At 37.6% G+C, this 24,068-nt stretch overlaps 1 protein-coding gene across 2 annotated transcripts in view; it reads right to left on the bottom strand.

Moving 5' to 3' along the window:
- Nucleotides 1-24,068, bottom strand: part of USP13 (ubiquitin specific peptidase 13) — a 125,708-nt gene that overhangs the window by 25,714 nt on the left and 75,926 nt on the right. For both annotated transcript variants that reach the window (XM_074298259.1, XM_074298258.1), the window contains 7 exons: nucleotides 21,655-21,749; nucleotides 19,850-20,037; nucleotides 14,654-14,725; nucleotides 14,329-14,422; nucleotides 4,618-4,743; nucleotides 3,160-3,313; nucleotides 2,427-2,601 (listed from right to left, as the gene is read on the bottom strand). In XM_074298259.1, coding sequence (XP_074154360.1) covers nucleotides 2,427-2,601; nucleotides 3,160-3,313; nucleotides 4,618-4,743; nucleotides 14,329-14,422; nucleotides 14,654-14,725; nucleotides 19,850-20,037; nucleotides 21,655-21,749 — 904 coding nt within the window. The remainder of the gene's footprint in view (nucleotides 1-2,426; nucleotides 2,602-3,159; nucleotides 3,314-4,617; nucleotides 4,744-14,328; nucleotides 14,423-14,653; nucleotides 14,726-19,849; nucleotides 20,038-21,654; nucleotides 21,750-24,068) is intronic.

Below are 24,068 nucleotides of genomic sequence, written 5' to 3'. Positions count from 1 at the left end.
GTCAAAAGGAAAACTGTCCCTGTCCTCTATGAACAGACATTCTAGCTGTTCTAGTATTTATGTGTCATCAGGTATTTTCAACATGTATTCTCAAGGTGAAAAACAGGATTGAGCAGCTGACAGTATGCTGTCCTTGGAATCAAGCCAGCCTCATGGTGACCCTGAACATATCTAGTCTCAAACCAGTCCCCACATCTACTTTATATAATACATTTACTTTACTTAAATCTATTTTTATTTATAAAATATTTATTATTTTATAAAATTGTTATTAAATAAAATCATTCATTCTTAATTAATTTAAATAATTTTAAATTTTTAAGATGATGATTATAGGACAAATATATTACATTATAAATCATAATATATAGATAATAAATAATATAAATTATACATTAAAATATATGGATTATAATTAATTCAAATAAATTATACATTACAAATGTATTATAATTATTAAGTTTTTGTTCAATTTAATTGGTAATCAGATTAATCAAAACAAAATTAATTAGATTAATTAAAATAAATTAATTAAGAGGTAGAAGGTATTAATATTATTTAAATTACTTTTCTTATTTTGTTACTTATGAAATAAATTTATTCTATTTTTGGAAATATTTTTACAAAATATGTCTACTTTATATTGTTCATACTTTTTTAAATTCCAAAGTTTAAATAACACTTCTCTGAGAGCAATCCTGTGCTAAGGAAACTGAAATGCAAAGCTAGTTTCCTACATCTGATTTGAAAAGACCTGATTTTGAACAGTTTTTGATTAGCATCTCTAATAGTGTCTACACAGGAAACCTTAAGTTGGCTGGCTGTATATATTGTTGTTCAGTCATTTCAGTCATGTCCCATTCTTTATGATCCCATCTTGAAGTTTTCTTGACAAAGATATTGGTGTGCTTTGCCATTTCCTTCTCCAGCTCATTTTCCAGATGAGGAAACTGAGGCAAATAGGGTTAAGTGACTTGCTCAGAGTCACATAGCCAGTAAGGGTCTGAAGCCGGATTTGAACTCACAAAGCTGAGGGTCAAGTTGACCTTGACCACCTTCCTTATGTTCTCTATGGGAATTACAAAGGATTTCTTTATCTCTTGAGCATACAGTTTGGCTTGTAGAAGGCTGAGTTCAAAATGAGATAATAAGCAAATGGAAATCTAGTGCTTTTAAGACATTGTGATAAAGACATCATATCTCAGGACTGAAGCACTTGATTTGGTAGAGGGTTTCTAACTCAGGCTTTTTCTCATGTCGCCCGGGACTATGGAAGGGATCCTAACCTGGTAAGGTCCATGCTTACAGAATCCAGGATTCATCAGATGCTAGCAAATGGAAGACTTTGGCTTTGGGCCCAATGATCAACGAACTAGGCATGTGGTCCTAGACTCAGCTTACCCAAACGTGAAAATATTCATCACTAGAGACAGGCTCATTAAGTAAAGAACATAAGTACCACCGAGGCTCTCTCAGATGGCCTGCTTGAGGCAGAGGGAAGGATGGAACAAAAAAAATTGTAATAAATTATTCACCTTTAACCCTCCTCTCCATGCCTGGTATAGTATGCCATATAGAGTAGGAGCTTGATAAACTGGTGCTGGACAAAGGCATGAATGAATGAACAATGGAGATGAGTAAACTAATAGGCCATTGGCTTAAAAACACATAAACAGCATAACACTCCCAATTTTCTACCTCTCTCTATTAAATTAATGGGTGTCAGTCCCTAAATACATGTATATATGCATAGAGATATAAACACTTCCCATTTCTAAATTACAGAAATTGTCCTCTAATATACATTAATGATTTGTTTAAAAGGCCTACGGAAGAAGGTCACATAGAAAAGAGAGTCTGTCCTCTTTGTTGGATATGCTGTGAACTTCCATGGCTTCTAAGGTTAAAATAAGGGCAGCTTTCTCCTTCTCCTATTCCATCAATACGCCAAATATAGGATATAATTATAGGCTATTCTCTTTGACCAATTTCCTTCTCTGGTTTCCCCAACTGATGTTCACTACATTTCAAAAAAAACTTCATAAAAATTTCCTGGTTCTCTGGGCCATTTTCTTTATAACAGAAATGTGCTCGAATTTATCATCAATAACTATTCAGTTACCTCTAAACTGTTATGGCTTTGAAAAATGTTCTTTATGCTTGGGGAGATTATAATTCCTTTTCAAGCAATTTAAAAGGTAAAAGGCTTGTGCCTCTAAAGCAAGATTTCTTAACCTTTTGTGTTTATGTGAACAAACTGGCTTGGTCAGCCCAGGAAAGCCTATATACTTTTCAAATAATGTTTTTAAGTAATTGAAGGGTGTATCAAATTTCATTTAGAGATTTGTGAAAATAGGGACATGTTTTTCCCTATCAAGTTCACCACTCTACCTCCCCCCATACACACCCACATCCCATACACTTACTTCACACCAGCAGATTTTGCTTGTAGGGCGCTGCTCCAGAAATCTTCCACATTATCCGGTTCAGAGAAGGCTTGAAGGCAGGCGCTAAAAGGAATCCTGGCCCGGACCAGTTCTGGGAGTGGTCTCCTGCATGTCTCTGCTTCTCTCCTTGTCAACTCGTAGGCAATAAGCTCATCTGAGTGGGGAAGGAATGAGCAACCTTGGAAATGGCCATTGTTAATTTTCACAGGGAATGAGGCCCTTCATTCAGAATCCTAATTACTTTTAGGATCATGAGGCAAAAGTATATTGAGATTTGGGGATTTTCCTGCCCAGATTAAGAGGGCAAATGCACCAAGTGGGATGTAATAAATGCTATGGGACCATCAGATTTATCAGCTGAAATGTTGCATTTGTCTGAGCTATTGTTAATAAACTCCCCCACTGAGTTGTTAAAAATAAGTTTTGCACACAGAGTGTTTTAAAAGTGTATTTATGTTTTCCCTCTAAGAAATCACACATAATTAAGAATTAGAAGTACTCAGGCTAAGCACTAATTTTTAATTTATCTTTCTATAATTAGGAGCCTTCCTGAAAGGCCTTCACATAGTAGATTTTAGAGTTTTCTCTTCCAAAGATTCAGGTAAATTATCTCTGTTCTTGGGGGGGGGGGCCGTGTGTGTGTGTGTGTGTGTGTGTGTGTGTGTGTGTGTGTGTGTATGAACACCAGGGCTGGTCTTTCCGTCTGTCTTACCCTTGTTGGTTGCTGCCTCCATGGCCACTGGCAATTGCATCAAATAGTCGACCCTCTCAGTATAGCGGACTTTCCTGGACTGACAGCACTGAATCCGTTCTTCCACCACAAACCGGAAAACATCACTTGGATTTTCAGAGCCAATTCGGTTCCTCTGGGGGTTGGATTAGATCAAGTTCATGCATTCAGATATCAGCAAACTAATAATAGAGGCAGCAGTAGCGCTGGGGATAGAAAGCTGAGCGGGGAGTCAGGACAAACTAAGCTCAAATTCATAATCTGGCCTCTTTCTAACTTTGCAATCTTTTTATATCTCACTCCCCTCCACAGAATTCTACAGTCCTGGGACACTGGTCTCCTTACTATTCCTCAAATAAGACATCCATCTGCTGATTCCAGGCATTTTCACTGGCTGTACGCCACACCCAGAAAGAAGAAGAAGAAGAGGAGGAGGAGGAGGAAGAGAAGAACAAGAACAAGAAGAACAAGAACAAGAAAGAAGAACAAAAAGGAGAAGGAGGAGAAGGAGAAAGAGAAGACAAACAAAAAGAAGAAAAAGAAAGAAGAAAAGAAGAACAGGAAGAGGAGAGGAGAAGGAGGAGGAGGAGGAGGAGGAGGAGGAGGAGGAGGAGGAGGAGGAGGAGAAAGTGTTAATGTGGCTGCCTTTCCTCTAAGCTTATCTCCACTTTATCTTGTATATATCTTCTTTGTACAAAATTATTTACATGTTAATCTCACACACACACACACACACACACACACACACACACACACCATTAGATTACATATTCCTTGAAGGCAAAGACTGATTTTGCCTTTCCTTGTATCCCCAACTCTAATAAGTATAGTGCCTGACACATAGTAGGTGTTTTTCCATTGATTCATTATTATCCTAAGAGGAGAAGAAAAGGAAAATAGGAAGATCCTTAAGGAGCAGATAGTCTGGTTGGAATAATGGAACACTTTTAATTCAATTCCATTTTTCTTTACTTTCAATTCAACAAGTATTTAAGCTCTTAATATGTGCTAGGCACAGTGCTGAACACTAGGGAATACAAATACCAAAAATCAACAGTCCAGTCCCTCAGAGAATTTATATTCAATTGGGCCACAATATCAGATAACATAAATTAATATGAACAAATGGAAAAGAAGCAGATCAGAAAATCACAGCTAGTCAAATGGGGGAACTCAGAGAAGCTGGGACTTTTAAGTCAAGCTTCAAAAATTTGGGGATTGGGCAGCCAGAGTAGAATAAGCTGAGCATTTACTGTGCAGAAATGTGGCAAAACTTAGCATCTTACTGTTTTTGGAATAAGATTATTAACCCTTAAATTGAAAAAAAAATTATAATTTAATTTAAAGAGAGAGAGAGAGAGAGAGAGAGAGAGAGAGAGAGAGAGAGAGAGAGAGAGAGAGAGAGAGAGAGAGAGAGAGAGAGAGAAAATGAATACTTACCTCCACTAGATTTACCAGGTGCAAGAAAAACTCCTGGGCATCCTGCTGTCTGTTGGAGGAGAATTCAGGGTGGCTCTTGCTGACAAAGGCCTTGAACATGCATGGTGAAATCCCATTCTGCTGAGGCTGATGAGTAAGAGTGTTTGCAGAGACAAACAAATGACATCAGGAAAACCTACAACCTCTGAATGAGACAAGTTATCAAGAAACAAGAAAGAATCTGCAGCTTCTGATTTCTGACCATCTCTCTCCTCAAACAGTTCCTGCCTTGGCTCACTATGTCCCTCAGCTTTGCTCCATTCAAAGCTTACTATTATTTTTCTTCATTTTTTAGTCTTATTTTACATATTTTATTCATTTTCTTGTCTTTTGTGTATGTTTTCTTTCACAACATGACTAATCTAAAAATATGCTTTGCATGATTGCACATATATAACCTTCATCAAACTATTTTCCTTCTCAATGATGAGGGAGGGAGGGAGGGAGTAAGAAAAATCAGATTTCAAAATTGTAAAAAAAAAAAAAAAAAAGGGGGGGGCAGCTAGGTTGCGCAGTGGATAGAGCCTTGAATTCAGGAGGACCCAAGTTCAAATCTGGTCTCAAACACTTAACACTTCCTAGATGTGTAACCCTGGGCAAGTCACTTAACACCAGCCTGGGGGGAGAGGGGAGAATGTTAAATTAAGAAAAAAAAAAAGAAAAAGAAAAGGTTAAAAATTGGTTTTATATACAATTGGGAAAAATACAATATTTAAAAAATTGGGGGGGCAGGACAGGAACTGCTCCATTGATTGAGCTAAGCTCCTCAATTTAAATTCATCTCATACTTTCTGATGTTTATTTAACTTTTCCAGTGTCTATTTTTTTCTAGTTTAGACTTAAATAAACAAAGGGCAGGGACCTTGTTATACTTCATTATTTCATTCACACAACAAACCAATAAATGTGGCAAGGCACTGAGTCAAGCACTGGAGATACTTACATACTCATACCTACTATATATATAGACACAGACATACACATATAGACATACACACATATGTATATAGACATGTATATCTAGGTGTGTCCATATGTACCTGAACATATATGTACCCACATGTATGGTCTCATGTATCCAGACCCAGATATTACCAAGATTTTACTGTTAGATTTTTTTAATGCTTTTAAAGTTTATCAAACCTATGAGATAGGAAACCACAGACAGGTATTATCACCATCATTATCACCGAAAAAAAACTGAAGAACAGAGACTGTAAGTGACCAGGACAGAATCATACAGTTAGCATATGCTGGGAAGCAGGACTTGATCGGTCTTCCTGACTATAAATCTAACAATGAAGACAAGACTCCAGTCTGTCTTTCTTCCTGCCTTCACTAACACAAAGGTAACAGGCAGAGATGAGGATTTTTCCCCTGTCTTTTGAATGGGGAAAAGACGTGGACATAGTTATCACCCTTTTTATTCAAATATGAAGTGTATGGCAAGATCATTTCTCCAAAAATGTGATAAGGAAGTGTGTCTTACATGGGGCTATCATTACCCTAAAATGGGCCCAGAATTCAGCTATTCTGTAATATTCATTTATAATCCATCAAATTCCTGCAGAACAGGGTCAATATAACAGGAGAAGTTACAGCAGAAATCCTGCTGATTTGAAATCCTGATGTTTGACTCTAGAGTCTGAGGTCAACAAATTAACATTCATTTCCAGTGCCCCCACTATGTCTCCATTCTCTCCTCCCTTCGCTCCCCACAGAGAAGTGCTTCCTTTCCCACTAGGCTCAGTTTTTTTCCTTACTGAGAGCTGTTCATTGTTATGGAATGATATATGTGATTTCTTGGGCGGGGTGGGGGAAGCTTATGTATACATTTTTAAAACAAGCTGTGTGCAATCATAGGAACTTAATCTTAGTGATTAAAGATCTTACTAATCTTCAGAATCAATGACCTCTTTTAACTCTCTTGTGATATTCCATGCTTATAAGCTGGATTTGTGGGCCATTGATTCTTCTGCGTTATCAGATCAATCAAGTGGCAAACATGCCAGACTCAGTCCTGGCCACTCATCCCTTCTCCCTCTTTCCTAGCTCACCTGATTAGTTCACCAGCTCAGTGATCATTTCTATACAGATAATGCCCAGATCTATGCCTCTGTCTCTCTCTGTCTCTCTGTCTCTGTCCCTTCTCTCTCTCTTCCTTTACCTTATATTTAGATATAGATATAGATATAGATATAGATATAGATATAGATATAGATCTAGATATAGATATAGATATAGATATAGATATAGATATAGATATAGATATAGATATAGATATAGATATAGATATAGATATAGATATAGATATAGATATAGGTGTGTATATGTATATAGTATATTCACATATATAGTTTATACATATTTTATATATATATATATATATCTTATTCTATGTCTTTTGATCCATAAGCTATCTCCCCAATTGAAATATAACTTCCTTGAGAGTCCAGAATGTTTTTACCTTTCCTTCCTTTCTCTCATGTTTGGCTTATTGCCGAGCACAGTGTAAGAACCCAGTTCTTCCTAATTCCAATCCAAATACACAATCTCCCATGTTAACACTGCCTCATTATAGGGACAGAGAGTAAAATCTGAATAGTTCTGCCCTCTAGGAAATTGCTTTCTCTCTGGAGAGAGAAAATCTATAATTAAGAAAACAGGCATAAGTTTTCTAGTCTTAAAACAGAGTGACGTGCATTTGAGGAACTGGTCATATTTATAGAATACTGTACTTACTTTGCTTATCAACCCTTGCAAAACAGTTCAGCTAAAATTAGAACAGACTGCACCATCCAAAATCACCCTCAAATGTTTACGTAGGCAATTTTCCAGCCTGGCTCACTAAACAAAGACACAGCATGTTACTGCCCATTTTCATTTGGGATTAATGTATTGATTAATGAATGAGAGACAAAGTTGCTGCCCTGGAGCACATCCTATACGAGCACCAGTAACAGTGCTGAAGAATTCTGATTTGTTGCCAATCCAGAGGTTTGATTAAATATGTTGATTTAAATGGTTCATGTCCCTGATAAGCGAATATGGCCTCAGTAAATGGTAGAACTTTCAAGGAATTCTACTTGGAGGTGGGGAAAGCTACTCCTTCGTCCAAGGAATGTCTTCACTATGTTACAGATGAAAGTCAGCTTGAAAGAATGAGATTTCTGCATTTCTAGAGCTTGGCACTAAAAGTGGTTATCGGGAATATGACACTGCAGCGTGCCCATCAAAGTCACCTAACAAATATATATTCTTCCTTGATCTGTCCTAGACTAATGCTAATGTCAAGAATGAACTTGGGAGATAAGCTGATTTCTAAGAGATGGGTAAATCAACATTTTCATGTTATTGGGCAGCTCCTCTTGGAAATTTCCTTGGATTTCCACTTGGATTTCCTAATCTTTCCAACAGATCTAGAAGATGTGAAACACAAGGAGACCATTGCAAAACATAACTCGATTTGGAGTAAGGATAAACCTGGTCTAAATCCTACTTTTGTTACATAACCTTTCTGAGCCTCAGTTTCAAGATAAGGGACTCAATGACTTCCTATTTCCAAATCATCCTAAGATCTACTGTCATATAGTAGGCATTTACAAATGCTGGTCCCTTCCCTTTCTATCTGTCCTCTTTCTCCCTTCACTTTTTCTTTCTATTGTTTCATTCTCCTTCTTCTGAATTTCTTGCTTTCCCTTAATAATGTTTTTCAAATCTGTGCACTTGCAAAAAAATACACAGCAGTGTGTGTGTGTGTGTGTGTGTATACCTTCTGCCATATCAATACCATAACACAGAGAGTACATAACACAAGTGGGTTCTATCACACTAAAGAGACTCAGGTTCAACTCTTCTTTTCATCAGAGGCAGAGCAATTTCATTTTCATAGCTAACAAATGTTTACTTGTTTACTTTAAAAGTTGAGTTTTCCAGTAACAGCAAGACTGTATGATGATCAACTCTGATAGACTTAGCTCTTCTCAGCAATACATTGATCCAAAACAATTTCAATAGACTTGGAATGGAAAACGCTGACCACATAGAGAAAAAAACTATGATGATTGAATGTGGATCAAAGCATAGTATTTTTACTTTTTTTGGTTTTCTTTTTTTCTTTCTTGTGACTTTTCCTTTTTGCTCTGATTTTTCTTTCATGGCATGATTAATATGGAAACATGTTTAAAATTATTGTGTGTATATATATACACAATAATTATATATATATAAAACCTCTATCAGATTGTTTACTTCATTGGGGAAGGGAGAGGGAAGGGAGAGAGAGACAAAAAAATTGAAATTCAAAATCTTACAAAAATTAATGTTGAAACTATCTTCACATCTAATTGGAAAAAATGAAATCATATTAAATGAAAAAATGAATATTTTCATTATTGTCCTTAAGGAGACAATAAACCACAGAGGTTTGAAATCTTTTTGGAAGGTAAGGATTTTATATTTACTAACAGTAAATATCAAAAGTCCCTGGCTCTGGTCCCTGAGGTCAGGCCATATTTGCTTTTCTTTCTGTTGAGCTAAGCTTTTGCATCGCCTTTTTATCTGCCCTGCACACAGTATGCATTATAAAAATGTTTGTTGAGTGAAGCTGAAATACATATATGCAAACACACTTCAATAGTTTTAAAGATCCAAGATTAAGTTGGTATAGGTACTTCCCCATCATCAGAGTCAGTCTGTCAACAAGCATGATAAATTGCTGACTATGTGCCAGCCCACTGGCCCAGACACTAATGATACAAAGGCAAAGATGAGTTTTCCACTCAGCAAGTATTCACTAAGCACTGACTATGGGCTAAATAGAGATTAGTAAATCAATTAGCATTTATTAAGAGACCACTATGTGTCAGGCACTGTGCTAAGCAATGGGGATACAAAAAAAAAGGCAAAAGTAGTCCTTCCCCTCCAAGATCTCACATCCTAATGGTGGATACATCAATCAACCAATCAATAAACATTTATTAAGGACCTACTATGTGACAGAAAGTGTGCTAAGTACTGGGCATAAAAAAAGAAGAAAGACAGTTTTTGCCCTCAAGGAGTTTACAATCTAATGGAGAAGACAACCTGTAAATAATGTACAGAAGACATAGATATATGTGTGTGTGTATATATATATATATATATATATATATATATATATATATATACAGGACTATAGTTCTTCAGTCACAACTGACTCTTTATGACCCGTTTTGGAGTTTCCTGGGCAAAGATAATGCAGTAATTTGGCATTTCCTTCTCCAGCTCATTTTACAGATGAGGAAATTGAGGCAAATTGGGTTAAGTGGCTTCCCCAGGGTCACACAGCTAGGATTTGAATTCATATCCTCTTGACTCCAGGTCTTGTGCTCTATCTGAGAGGGGAAGGCACTAGATGTGAGAGGGACTTCCAAGGTTGTCCTGCAACAGGTGCTGATGAAGTTGAGTCTTGAAGGAAAGAAGCAGAAGTGCAAGGGCATGGTGTTCTAGAAATGGGGTAAGGACAGTTGCAAAGGCACAGATAAAAGGCTGTGTTGAGTTTGAGGAAACACAAGGAAGTTAATGTAGAAGAGTAAAATATTGCAATAACCATAATAATTGCTATCATTGCAAAATAAGCCCTATTATTATCCCCATTTTATAGGTGAGAAGATGGAGGTACAGAAAAGCTAAGGGATTTGTCCAGGTGACAAAGCTAGTAAAGTAAGCTTAAAGCAAATCAAGCTTGGGTCTTGCTGACTCCATGTCCTGTAATCTGTCCTCTGAACCCTATCTCCAGGTACCCTAGAAGCTTAGAAAGGTAGGAAGGTAGAAAGAAGGACAATCATAGATTCACCAGAGTACCTGAACATTTTTGATGACTTAGAAATCCTTGTTATATTGAGTCACCTATAGCTGATGATCCATTGGAGTCTGGAGGTAATGGGGAGCCAGTGCAGCTCACTGACCAAAGGGAAAGACAGTCAGATCTATTTAGAAACCATTCTGCAAGCTGAGAGACACATGCACATGGAATTCAATGAGAGGAGACTTGGGGAGAGAGGACAATGAACTAAGCTCCCAATGAGAAAACTCCTCTCCCAATAACTTACAGTCTTTGAGAGCTACAATGAGGAGGGATAGACCTGAGAAGTCCAGAGACCTGGCCAGATCATCCTGGTACATTCATGTATTCGCATTTGTTAGAGTTGGGACTTCAACCCAGGTCTTCTCAACTTTTATCTACTACAACACACCGCCTCTTATACACACAGAGAAACATATCTATGTACAAGTTCTATTTCACCTAAGAGAGTTTGGTCCAAAAAAAATCACCAATAATTTATGATCAATATCAATCACCAATAAATGTGATGAGCATCTTGGGCTCTGTAATCGCTCCTAATTTCAGAGTAAAATCAAACTTGAACTTATGGATACAGTGCTTAAAAGCCAGGAATATTCTACAGTAACAAAAAGCATTTCCAAGACAAATACAGTGGAGGATCTGTGACTGCATTGGTATGCCATCCACAAAAGCAGATCGTAACCGTATGAACATGGTTTTAGAAGAAGAAAAATCAAAGGGCAGCAGGCCCATCTCCCATCTCCATCTTGGAATCTCACACAAATCTTGCACCCAGACCACAAAAAGACCCATAGGAGAATCTGTGTCCCACTGGGTGAAATCTCTATGAAGGACTTATGAGTTCAGGGACTTCAGAAGAGACAAGAAGATTTGGAACAGCTATTGTGGAGAGAGGATTGATGTATTGATTAGAGAGGAATAGAATATTTGCCATGCTACCAGGTAGACCCAACTGAAATTGCATAATATCCACTTGTAATGAGCCCCATCAGCCCGTATCTTAATTTCCCCTCGGTGGAGTGAAGCAGAAGAAGGAGAAACTTATCCAAGTGTGAGTCTAGGTAAGAGATGATGAGAACATGAGATAGTGGGCACTCTGAATGGAGTTAGGGAGACACAGATGAGAGATGCTGTGAAAGCAGAAGTAAGATTTGGCTACTCATAAGATGCATGGGATAAACAAAGCTGAGAAGGTCAAAGCAATGCTGAGATCACAAGTGTGGGTGCCTGGGACAAAGGTGATGCTTTCCAGAATTGTAGAAATTTGAGGGAAAAAAAGATAATGGGTCTGGTTTTGAATTCAGATGAATTAGGTATCAGCTTCTCTGTTTATACTATAGTAGCCAAAGGGTTAAAGGATAACTGCAGGATAGAAGCCAAGAGCTGGAAATAAAATGTTTTCAAAGGCTAAAGGGTGAGGGAGAAAATTGAGAATGCTCTGGCAGTAGCTGGCCCAAATCCAAGGATGGGCTTTGGAAATATGCAGAAATTAACCTTGCTAGCCTGACATTCTGTTTGGGATGCTCCAGCATCGTTAAATGCAAGAACTTTCTTTATCTCATCAATACAAATGCAGACAATTAGAGTACTTAAAGTAAAATCTCAAACCAGACTCACTGGATATCAGCAGAAAGGGGTCTCCTACTCAGAAGACCCTATGGAGGTCAGGGTCAGGGAAGCCACGTGGTGAATTGACACAATATGGTGAAAACTATTATCAGGATGATAGAGGAATCAGGCATCTTCACCAACCCTCTCCTCCTTCACCCCTGATGCTCATGAGGAGGTGGCCCTTCTCATTGCCAAGGTAAATGCCTCTCTGAAGACTTGCCTATTCCCTTCTCATGTTTTCATCAAGGATACCCTTGATAGGGACAAAGACCCTCATCACCTCTCATCTAGACTGAAGTAATGGCAGACTAACTGGACTCAGAACACCAGTCTTTCCCTTCTCCAGTCCAAGTGATACTGCTAAAATATGAGTCTCTGGGATAAAACATAATTTTATCTGTATGGCTTTTTGAATCCTTCATGATCTGGCTCCAGCCTCCCTTCTAGGATTATTATATATTATTCCTACTCTCACACTTTGTATTCCAATGGCCTCTGCTGTTTCCCAAGAATCTAGGGCATTCCATCCTCCATCTCCAGGCTTTTGCATAGGTTGTCTCAGCACCATGTAATGATGGAAGGTTGATTAAGTAAATTAATCAAATTTCCCCAGTGCACTTAAAGTGACTTTGACAAGGTAGAGATTCATGTCAACTGAATCAAATCAATCAAAGGCATCTCAATGAGTTGTGAAACTATATGTGACATCAGACAGGAAGGTTTTTGGACTGGCTGAAGAAAATTGGTCATGCCCTAGTAATCAGCTGCAAATATCTGTCCAAGAAACAGAGACATATGCGATTAGGCAAGTGTTTATATGTAGACAGGAGACATTTCTAAGAAGAAATCTCTTGGGGAGGAATGAGAGGAGGGAAGAAAAAGAGAAAGATGGGGAAAAGCAGAGAAGCAGAGAAGAAGAGGAAAGAGACAGAAAAAAAGAAGACTCGAATCCAAAAATAGAACAGATTTTGGGGGTTCGGGGGAAAAATGTCTGTGCCAACTGTTTTTTTACTATAATCCCATTTTCTAAAAATTACATGTTAAAAGTCACAAGTAAATTATATAAGCTGACTAAATGATTCTGAACTGATAAATGTGGCAGAAAGCACACTGATAGGTACTTGGGAGACATCCAGGATTAGGAAAACATCCCCTTTATTTGAAAATAGGCACATGAATGCATTACTGATGGAGTTGTGAATCAGTACATCCATTCTGAAATTTTGGAATTATATTAAAAAGTTACTAATTCATGAAATTCGTCACTAGGAAAAATACTACAAGGAGGTCATTAATAAGAAGAAAGTCCTCATATTCACCAAAAAATCAATTATATTAGCACGTTTTGTGATGGCAAAAAATTGGAAACAACATAGCTACCCATTGACTGGAGAATGGCTAAACAAATTGTGGTATGTTAACATAAGGATTTATGTGGATCATTCTCTCCAATTTTCTCATTTCAGACTTGAAAAATCTCTGGTTTTTTCCCAAAACTCAGCTCATAAGCTATCTCCTATACAAGCCCTTTCTTGACTTCAATATTAGCTATGTGATCCTGATGAAAAAACTTAACCACTTTGGGCCTCAAGCAATAACCTGGTTCTGATCTATTCTTGTCTTCTATGTTATAGACGGACTGCTATCTTGGTTGACAGAAAATGGACTCACACTGACCAAACTTTGAATATTTTCATAGTCTAGGTGTGTTTTATAGAAAATTATAGAATTATTCTGATAAACATAAGCAATATAAAAATCCATGTGGTGCAGTGGATAGAAAGCCTGCCTTGGAGAAAGGAAGCTCTGAGTTCAAATAGGACACTTACTAGCTGTGTAATCCTGGGTAAATTACTTAATCCTTTTTGCCTCAATTTCTCCATCTATAAAATGAGCGGGAGCAAGAAATGGCAAATCACTCCAATATCTTTACCAAGAAAACCCTAAATGTGGTCACAAAGAGTTTTCAAACATGACTATAATAACTAAACAAGATTAAGAACAAAGGTAAAGGTCTGTAGAGAAGTAACTCTGCAAATAAAAGTTGGTCTTAATTTTTGAAATGCAAACAAAAGTGTCAGCTCCTAGAATGAAATCTTTGCTTTTATACTTTGTGAAGAAGCATGGAGACCTTCCAGCCCATGTTCATTTGCAGAGCTCTAGGGCTCCTGTACCTACAGATCAGAACTGTAAGTGCCCGCACATGGACTTACCTTATGTTCTTCTTTCATCACCTGTTCAATGAGCTCAGATTTCATGGGAGGTTTGGAATATTGGCCCGAGAGAAGGCCGTGTCCTAACTTAGCCCTGGAGTAAAGCACAGAAACAAATAAATAAAACAATGAACCGCCAGGTTGTCATCCTCTCCCCAAATTAACACTACATTTGACATTTCAGCCAGTAAAATGGTTATCCCATTATCTAAGTCTCCAGGGCCATGACAAAACTTATTTCAGTCATTTACTTCTGACTGCTAGAGAATCTTTCCAATTCTACTCCACATTTTTCTCCCCTCCCCAATGGAGACCTGGCACTTACATCTGTGTGTTGAAATCCTGTGTTGGATCTAGAGGAGAGTAGTCAAATATCCTCGCCAAGTTCCCCACATACCTAGAAATGACAAGATAACAACACCAATGTTGGGGCAGAGGGAACAGGAAACCAAAATAAAGGGAACACATTCTCGCTAAGACCTCTGAGATACTTCCCTACTTGGGTCAGCAGGATACTTAGAGCTGGCTCTGTTGTCAAACCTAATCCTAGGGCTGATGGAAAATTCTTTTTTCTTCCTGGGCTACCCTGCCATAGCAGCCAATGCTAGGACAACACTCTAGTCTTTGGTAAATATTTACATCACCACTCCCACAAACACCCCGACCAACAAATTCTGACTCAGGTATTGTTTCTGGCGTCTCCAAATTATGTGTTCTTTCCACCTTGTCCTGAAATACTCCAGAATCCCCTTGGTCAATTGGTTTCTATATCCACAAATGAGCTAATGTTGACAATCTCTCTGTGAGATGTCCTTGCTAATTCTCCCAATAATTTTGTCCTTCGTATAATACATTCACACCATTCATTATTCCCTACTTGTCTAAACGTTTTTGATAAGCTGTGAATGAAAGACCTGGTAGAAATCTGTCAGCAGGGTCAAAAAGGCATTTGATTCAAAGTCAATAGGGATCCAGATTCCAAATTCAGCAGCCCAATAGTTCTCAGATGGGACATCAAAATTATTATCCTTTTCAGATATTTTAGTAATAATGAAAATAGCTACCACTTATACCTCTATTGTTTATTGCTACCTCTGACTCTGGGAAAGGTGCTTGACTTCCCTGAGCCTTAATTTCCTCAACTGTACAGTGATCTGAGTGAAGAAGAGCATTTGTTCAGCTTTAATCTCTATGATCATCTGTGTAGTAGTTCAAGGCTTACAAAGCATTTTAGAGACATTATCTCATCTTATCCTCACTCTGTGAAATAGGTGCCATTTGGGAAGGGATCAGACCTGTAATAGTAACAATAATAATAGGGGTAGGGACTGGATATTCCATTTCAGTGATTTAGGGAACTCCCAGTGGGGAAACTTCCTCCACCAAGACAAAATGGAAATGCTTAAAGGGTTTCTCAGGATGGTTCCTCAGAAACACACTCCTATGTGTGAGATAGAGGCAGGACTAATACCCAGTTGTCTGATTATCTACCATTTGTACCTCGACGCCTTTTCTAGCTTTAATTATCACCATTTTACAATTGAAGTTAGATGTCTTTCAGCCATCAATATTTAGGCCTTTTGGCTAATCACCTTAAAGGGTTTTTTTGTGTACTTGGAAATATTTGGAGATTGACTTTTAATTGCAGAGAAGATGCTGACCTACACTGGGAGAGGGAATTTCTCTCCTCCTCATCTATACTCATTTAAATCACAAGTTCAGTCCCTATCTCCTACACCTTAAGTATTACATAATTTCTAGCTATAACTAAGTAGTACAATGGATAGAGCAGTGGCCTGGGAGTCAACAAGATATGTATTCAGATCCTGACTCAGACACTAGCCGTGTGACTTTGGACACCACTGCCTGCCTCTGGTTCTTCTGATGTAAAATGGGCATGATAATAGCATCTATCTTTCTTACAGGGTCATCATTTCTTACAGGAATGGACAGGAAGAAAGATACCAAATACTTTGCAAACTTTAAACATTTGCTGAGATTATTATCCTAGTGATTTTAATCAGGGGGAAAAATCAGTTTTTCATCTTCAACCACCTCTAACATTGCTCCTATGAAAGGCTGTGTCTTCAGATTTGATTTCCATCAGAAATTTAAAAACACCGATTGGGACAGGAGGCAAGCAGAGCGACAAGGAATCAGGTTGCCATTCTGGGCTGTGCCTGTGTCACCTAATCTTACACTGACTCACTCTTTCTACTTACAGAATGCAGTTGCAGCTCTTGGGCTAGATAGAGCCTGTTTAGCTGGCATTTCGGGGGGGATGGATGGGGAAAAGGAAACTGGAGAATATTAGAAGATATATTATCAACATTATGGAGAGGACAGAGTCAGAAGAGCAAGGTGTTTCTTGTTTGAGTTATTCCATGTTCAAGAATCACAGATCAAGAATTGAGAGGGATATCAGTAGTCAGTGAGTCCAATCCTGTCATTTACAGACAAGGAAACTGAGGCCCAAGGAGACTAGGACACATGATCAAAACCACATAAGTGGTATCAGAACTTGGCCCTTCCAAAGCTAAGGCTCTTTCCGCCCTACTCTGGGATCTTAAAGCCTTTGCTAAGCAACTGATATATGGGTCTAAATTCACCAAAACCAAAATTCAACTAAGAATAAAAGAATGTGAAATTTGGGGAGGGGAATAAAAATTACATGCAAGAAAAAATGCAAAAGGTGTCAGTTATTCAATTCTTCTGAATATGAAAAGGCTTAAATTGTCTAGCTTTGAAATTCAAAAAATTTTTCTATTCACCAACAAAAGAACCTGATTTCACACGATCAAAGAAAGATTTAGAACTGGAAGGGAATAAAGAGATCTTCTGTTCCAACTCTCTCATTTACTTTTATTAAAATTAAGCCTTAGCCTCTAAGAGGACACTCACTAGAGTTAGTTCCAAGTCCTGGAGCCTGAGTCACAGAGTAGTCACCAAAGTGAAAAGTGAAGGTGACAGGCAAAAGGTAAGAGGTGAAGGAGTTCTGAAAGATCATCTATGCTCTGGAAAGCCTCTATCCCCTCCTACCCAGGAAATATATGATCCAAATAACTGAAATCTCAGATGATGTGTATAAAAAGATGAAGAATTAACTAAGAAGAACCAATAAATCAATCCTCAAGTATTTATTAATTGCTTACTATAAGCCAGGTGTTATACTAGGGACCTGTGGGAGGAAGAAAGGGAGAGATGCAAAGACAAAAATTAAATGCCCCTCCCCCTCAAGGGGCTTTCAAAAGAATTAATTCACTACATCCAACCATTCTGGAGAGAGATTTGGAACTATGCTCAAAAAGTTATCAAACTGTGCATACCCTTTGATCCAGCAGTGTTACTGCTGGGCTTACATCCCAAAAAGATCTTAAAGAAGGGAAAGGGACCTGAATGTGCAAGAATGTTTGTGGCAGCCCTCTTTGTGGTGGCCAGAAACTGGAAACTACATGGCTGCCCATCAATTGGAGAATGGCTGAATAAATTGTGGTATATGAATATTATGGAATATTATTGTTTTATAAGAAATGACCAACAGGATGATTTCAGAAAGACCTGGAGAGACTTACATGAACTGATGCTGAGTGAGATGAGCAGGACCAGAAGATCACTATCCACTTCAACAACAATACTATGTGATGATCAATTCTGATGAACGTGGCCCTCTCCAACAATGAGATGAACCAAATCAGTTCCAATAGAGCAGTAATCAACTGAAGCAGCTACACCCAGCGAAAGAACTCTGGGAGATGACTATGAACCACTAGATAGAATTCCCAATCCCTCTATTTTTGTCCCCCTACATTTCTGATTTCCTTCCCAGCTAATTATACACTATTCCAAAGTCCAATTCTTTTTGTTCATCAAAATAACTGTATGGTCATGTATACATATATTGTATTTAACTTATACTTTAACATATTTAACAGGTATTGGTCAACCTGCCATCTGGGGGAGGGGGTGGAGGGAAGGAGGGGAAAAAATGGAACAAAAGGTTTTGCAATTGTCAGTGCTGAAAAGTTACCCATTCATATATCTAGTAAATAAAAGGCTATAATAAAAAAAAGAATTAATTCACAGGATAGGTACAATAAAGCAGTTCTGAAAAACTTGGGAATTCTGAACAAGGCAGTGGCCATCTTGGTTCCAAAGAATCCACCATGATATTGATATAGGGAAAAATAGCTATAGATATCATGTACCTACATAAAGTATGTGTCCAGCCTTGCTTGAGACTATATATTGAAAGAGAGAGAGAGAGAAAGAGAGAGAGAGAGAGAGAGAGAGAGAGAGAGAGAGAGAGAGAGAGAAATGTAGATAGATATGTAATATTATATATAGAAGATACAATAGATATATAATAGGAGGTAGATACATATATAGATATACAGGAAGATATAGCTATAGATTATATGGATATAGATACAGATACTTCAGGAAAGTTTGGATTATTTGTAAGTATATATATATTTCAAAGGGGGATTTGTAAGTAAATTTATCTACTTATAAGGGGAGGATTTCTTTCAGGTATGATTTGGACCAGCCAATTCTGTGATTCTATGGTACCGAGCCATAACATTTCCTATGAGAAACCTCTCACCTCTGGAACATCACAAACAGTGTTTCCTAACTTCTGCAGGCTACTGAGTTCCAAAGGCAGCAATTCACTGGTCTGCACTACAGTACAGCCCAAGAAAGCCAGAAAAGCAGCATGTATGTGTAGAAAATGCACTAGAGGGGGAAAAACTCTTTTCCTTCATATGACTTCTAATTAAGGACATTTAAATTTCAGGAGGGTAGAGTCTTTGTTCCTCATTCTCTCTGAATGGAGAAAAGAAAAATAAATAAATAAAAAACAACAGGCTAACAACTTCAATAAGAGATATAACTAACCTGGAATGAACAAAGCTTTACCCCAAGGTAGCAATATCCCTTGAGAGCAAGAACTATTACACTTTTGTCATATTCTCAGTCTTAGCCTTAGGATAGTGTCTGGCACAGAACATATATTTAATAAATGACTTTTGATTGCTCCTTCACAACTTACTTTATGGTCCTCAACCATATCAAAACAACATAAAGCAAAAGTACCCACAGGATACCATTATTTGGTGCTTAAGGCTCTACTTTCCTCCCAAACCTTGCAGGGAAGGGGAAAGAGCTGGACTTTCTTCTGGTATCATTCCACTCATGGTTAGATCAAAGATAGAATATACCAAATCTTTTTCCCTCTACTCTCAAATTAATTTCAAAAATCATCTCTAGTTGCAGCTCTTTCCCTCAGAACATATGTGAAGAAAGAGCTTTACATGTAAATCATTTTTAGAAAAATGTCTAAAATGTAGAGGAAACACCATTCTAGAAATCTGCCTGAAGTCCCTACTTCCAGGCTCCAGAAACAGATCCAAGTGTAATTCGACACATTTATGAGGGATCAGAGATAAGTTTGAGGTGTGAGTGCTAAACAAGGACAAGACATGACACTGGAAAATCTATTCTCTGGTGAGCCAAAACTTACATTCTCTGAAATTCAGGGATGCTGAAGATGGCTTGCATGACCGCACTGAGATAGCAGCTGTTTCCCAGATTCCTCATCCCCGTGTATCCAGAGCCATACATGGGCTTCAGCTTCATTCCCGACTCCTGAATGACTTCCCACTCACTGATCCTGGGTTTGACATCATTGTCCCGTGTGCCATTCTCCGTCTAGATGCCAAATTATTAAAGAAAGATAATTTTAATGGCCTTCATTCATTTGGGGTCATTAATGATTGTTGATAGGAACCTGACCTTATCTATCTACTCCTCCAGCCTTTCTGGAATTTTCAGCCCCTTGAGTGGAGGAGGAGAGGAAGAAGAATAAATAAGATGAAATGGTCAAACCAATGAGAATAGAAGCATAAAAACAAATGAATATTGTAGTCTTTTTAATAGCTTACTTTGAGACTGGCAAAGGATTTTGCCTATTATTGTCTCATTTTAATCTTTATGATCTTGAGAAAGAGCTGCTAAAATTATTTCCATTTTCAGATGCAGAAACTGAGGCTGACAGAGTTTAAAAGACTGACAATTTCAGAACTCTATGCACTACATTACCAAGATGCCTCTGATGATCCTAAGAGTATCAGATTTGGAATCAGAGGACCTGAGGTCAAATGCCGAATCTATTGCTCACTACTCGCCTGAAGTCACTTAGTCTACAGGAGTCTCAGTCTCCTCACCAATAAAATGAGAGAGTAGTTCAAAAGACTTCTTTGGTTCAACTAATCCTCAGGCTCTTTACCATGCTGGAGTCCTCAGGACACAATCCTGTCAATGCCCTTCTAAACTAGAAAACCCAAAATGAAATACAAAAGTTCATATGAGGTCAGAACACAAGAAAAATACCACATTCACTAGATCTCTTATCTAAGGAAGATATTTCACCATCACTGCTTTTTTTTAAGCAGTCATAGAATAAAAATAAGGCAATAATTCTCCATTAACCATCATATGTTTTCTTGTGATCTTCATCAGCTACAAAGTGTATTTTTTTAACTTTTTTGAGTTAATTCAGCTTGCTCTTGTCTTGAGATTAAAGTATGTTAAAACTGACAATTTCACAGACCATCTTTTTATTATCATATTATTTTTATTATTAATTATTCTCTTATTACTCTTATTATTATTTAACTTTCCAGGGAGTAAGGTTCTCACTATAGAAAGAGGAAATTCTATGTGCAGATTCCACTGGATCAAAAAGGCCATCTCCAAAATTCAATACTAAGTACTACCAAAATTCAAAATTCCTATTCATGTTACAAAAAACAAATTTAACTTTTAAATGTAAAAACAAGTTAGATTCCAATCACCCACGACTGTAAAATAGGTCCTCCTCAGCTCTCCCTCGAGTCTCTTCCTCCTTTCAAGATCTGGCTTTAAGCACCAACTTCTGCATGAAACCTTTCTTGAATTCCTTCCTCCCCTATGAAGGGCTAGCTGCCTCTCCTAACCCCTAGCTTCCTTGTTTTTAATTGTGTTTATTGCCTTTATGTGATTCAGAATATTTTATATGGATTTTTGTCTCCTTCATTAGAAGCTGATCTCATTAATAGTAGGGACTTTTATTTTTTGTAACTTTCCCAATGCCTATATTTCTGAATTGATGGATGGATTGACCCCACATATTGGATTTGAAAACCAAAATTATTAAAATTTCATGCTTTGCCATAATGAAAATTCACATAAGAAAAATATTGAAATTAAATATAATAACCTCATGGCCATCACCTTCCCATCCCCTACATTGGAAATTAAGGTATAAGCAAAGGTAATCATTCTCACCGAATGCATTTGAAGCATGTCAATCCCAAAATGTGCTAAGTGTTTGGCTAAATGTGGATCTAAAACAGACTCCTCTTCTTGGAAGGAATAAACATCTGCAAAGGGGAAAAAATTACAAGTATTAGGATCAATATAAATTTCATTGATTTTTTTAAGACTCTATCTTTTGGCAATATGGTGGCCTCTCTCTATCCCACCTCCCGACCCCATTCTCATGAGCTCCCCATATATCGATGCTAGACTCCATGTGGATATCAAAGCCCACTGCAGCTTAGAATTCCAAAACTCAATTTCCATTCTCAAGCTTCCTAATAATAAATCCATGTTCGGCCTTCCTTCATTAACGATAAAAAAATTTCTAAGAAGCATGTTCTGGACCTCCAGGAAAAGGTATTAAAAATTGCCTATGTAGATATTTAGATATTTGATCCAGCTGATAGTACAGTGGTTAGAGCACTGAAGCTGGAGTCAGGAACACCTGAGTTTAAATCTGGCCTCAGACACTTACTAGCTGTGTAACACTAGGCAAGTCATGGAATTTCTGTCTGCCTCAATTTGTGCAACTGTAAAATGGGGTTTATGACAGCACCAGCCTTACAGGATTATTGTATCAAATGAAATATTTGGATTTTATTTTTAAAAAATTAGCATAGTGTCTGGCCCATAATAAGAGTTATATAGATGCTTATCACCTTCCTGCTTTCCCTTCTCAAGTAGTGAGAATACATACACTCTGAGGAGCTATTTTGCCAGGAATTCAATCCAATAAGAGCCTGCTGCACAGAGGGCACTGTGCAAGGCAATGAGGAAGGTGGAAGTTCAGATCAGACATAGTCCCTGGCCTTCTCTGTCTCTGTTTTGTATCTTTCCCTTTCTCCCAATCGTTTCTTTTTTCCATGCTTCTTTTCCCTTCTACCCCCTTCTTCCTCTTCCTCAATATCCTTACTTTTCTAAACAAAGATAAATTTTAATTTTTTAAGAGTTGGGAAGGCAACAGCCATGCCATCCAGCCAGACATGAAAGGAGTCTCTATTCCAAGACTAAAGACAAATGGTCATCCAGCTTCTGATTGGAGGCCTCTCTGACTCTCCAGGCTGCCCAGACTCCTTTTGAACAGCTCTAATTCTTAGAAAACTTTTGGCTTTTTGTAGCTTCTAGTTGTTGATCCCACTTTTTCCCTTGGACTAATCTAATCTAATCTAATCTAAGCATTCTTCCATATAACAACTTTTCAAATGTGGTAAGGAAGACAAATGGGATCACGAAGAGTCAGACAGAACTGAAATAACTGAACAACAATCTAAGAAAGAGGCAAGGTGAAGTTGCCCTGTTTATATGGCACACTGGGTCAGAGGCACTGGGTTCAAAACCTGGCTGTATTAACACATTGATTGACTGATATCAAAGTGAAAATTATATTCCCTAGATTGTCTTCAAATAAAAAGAGACAAAGCTTAGTTTAATTCAAGAGACAATTATGTGGAGTATACAGACATGAACTTGCACTGGGTGAAACTAAGGTTCAAGTCTGAAACATTTGAGTTACATGACAATGGGCAAGGAACTTAAGATCTTGGGTCCCAAGCATTTAGTGAGTGTCCCTTAGTGTCCTAAGACTGGTCATTACAGAGAACCCAATCTTTGTTGGGAGAGAGAATTTCTTCGCTGGGAGTCCCTTATGTAAAATAAGTAATAGATCCAATGAGAAAAAGAAAACACTAACTAACACTAAGCAAAAATAAACTTAATTAAAAGAACATTGTACACAGTAGCACCAAGATTATATGATGATCACTGTGATAGACTTGGCTCTTTTCAATAATGAGGTGATTCAAGACAATTTCAATAGACTTGAGATGGAAAATGCCATCTGCATCCAAAGAGAGAATTATGGAGACTGAATGTGGTTCAAAGCATAGTGTTTTTACATTTTTTGTTGTTGTTGTTTGCTTTTTTTTTTCTTTTTTGTATTTTTCCCTTTTGATCAGATTTTTCTTGTGCATCATCAGAAATATAGAAATGTGTTTAGAAGAATTGCACAAGTTTAGCCTGTATTGGATTGCCTATGGTCTTAGCAAGGGGGGGATAAAGGGAGAGAGGAAGAAAGGGAGAAAAATCTGGAGCGTAGGGTTTTGCAAAGGTGAATGTTGAAAACTATCTTTGCATGTATTTGGAAAAAATAAAATACTATTAAAAGCTTAAAAAAAGAAAGAAACTTAGATGTTATTACTGAATGATTAAAATGTCAGTATGCTGATTAGTTTGAGAACTAAACTCTCCCTACTACAATTCCCAACAATCGGTCCAGAGCTTGGAAAGTACTAAGTTAGATGATTCAAAAAACTTTTTTTTAAAATAAGTGAAATTCCAACCTTTATTTGAAAGATTTACAATTGGATGAAGAAACTCAGAGG

Source organism: Sminthopsis crassicaudata, chromosome 3 (assembly GCF_048593235.1).
Source record: "Sminthopsis crassicaudata isolate SCR6 chromosome 3, ASM4859323v1, whole genome shotgun sequence".
Taxonomy (NCBI): Eukaryota; Metazoa; Chordata; class Mammalia; order Dasyuromorphia; family Dasyuridae; genus Sminthopsis; species Sminthopsis crassicaudata.
Note: the sequence above shows the minus strand (reverse complement) of the source record. Positions and strands in the feature narration are given on the sequence as shown.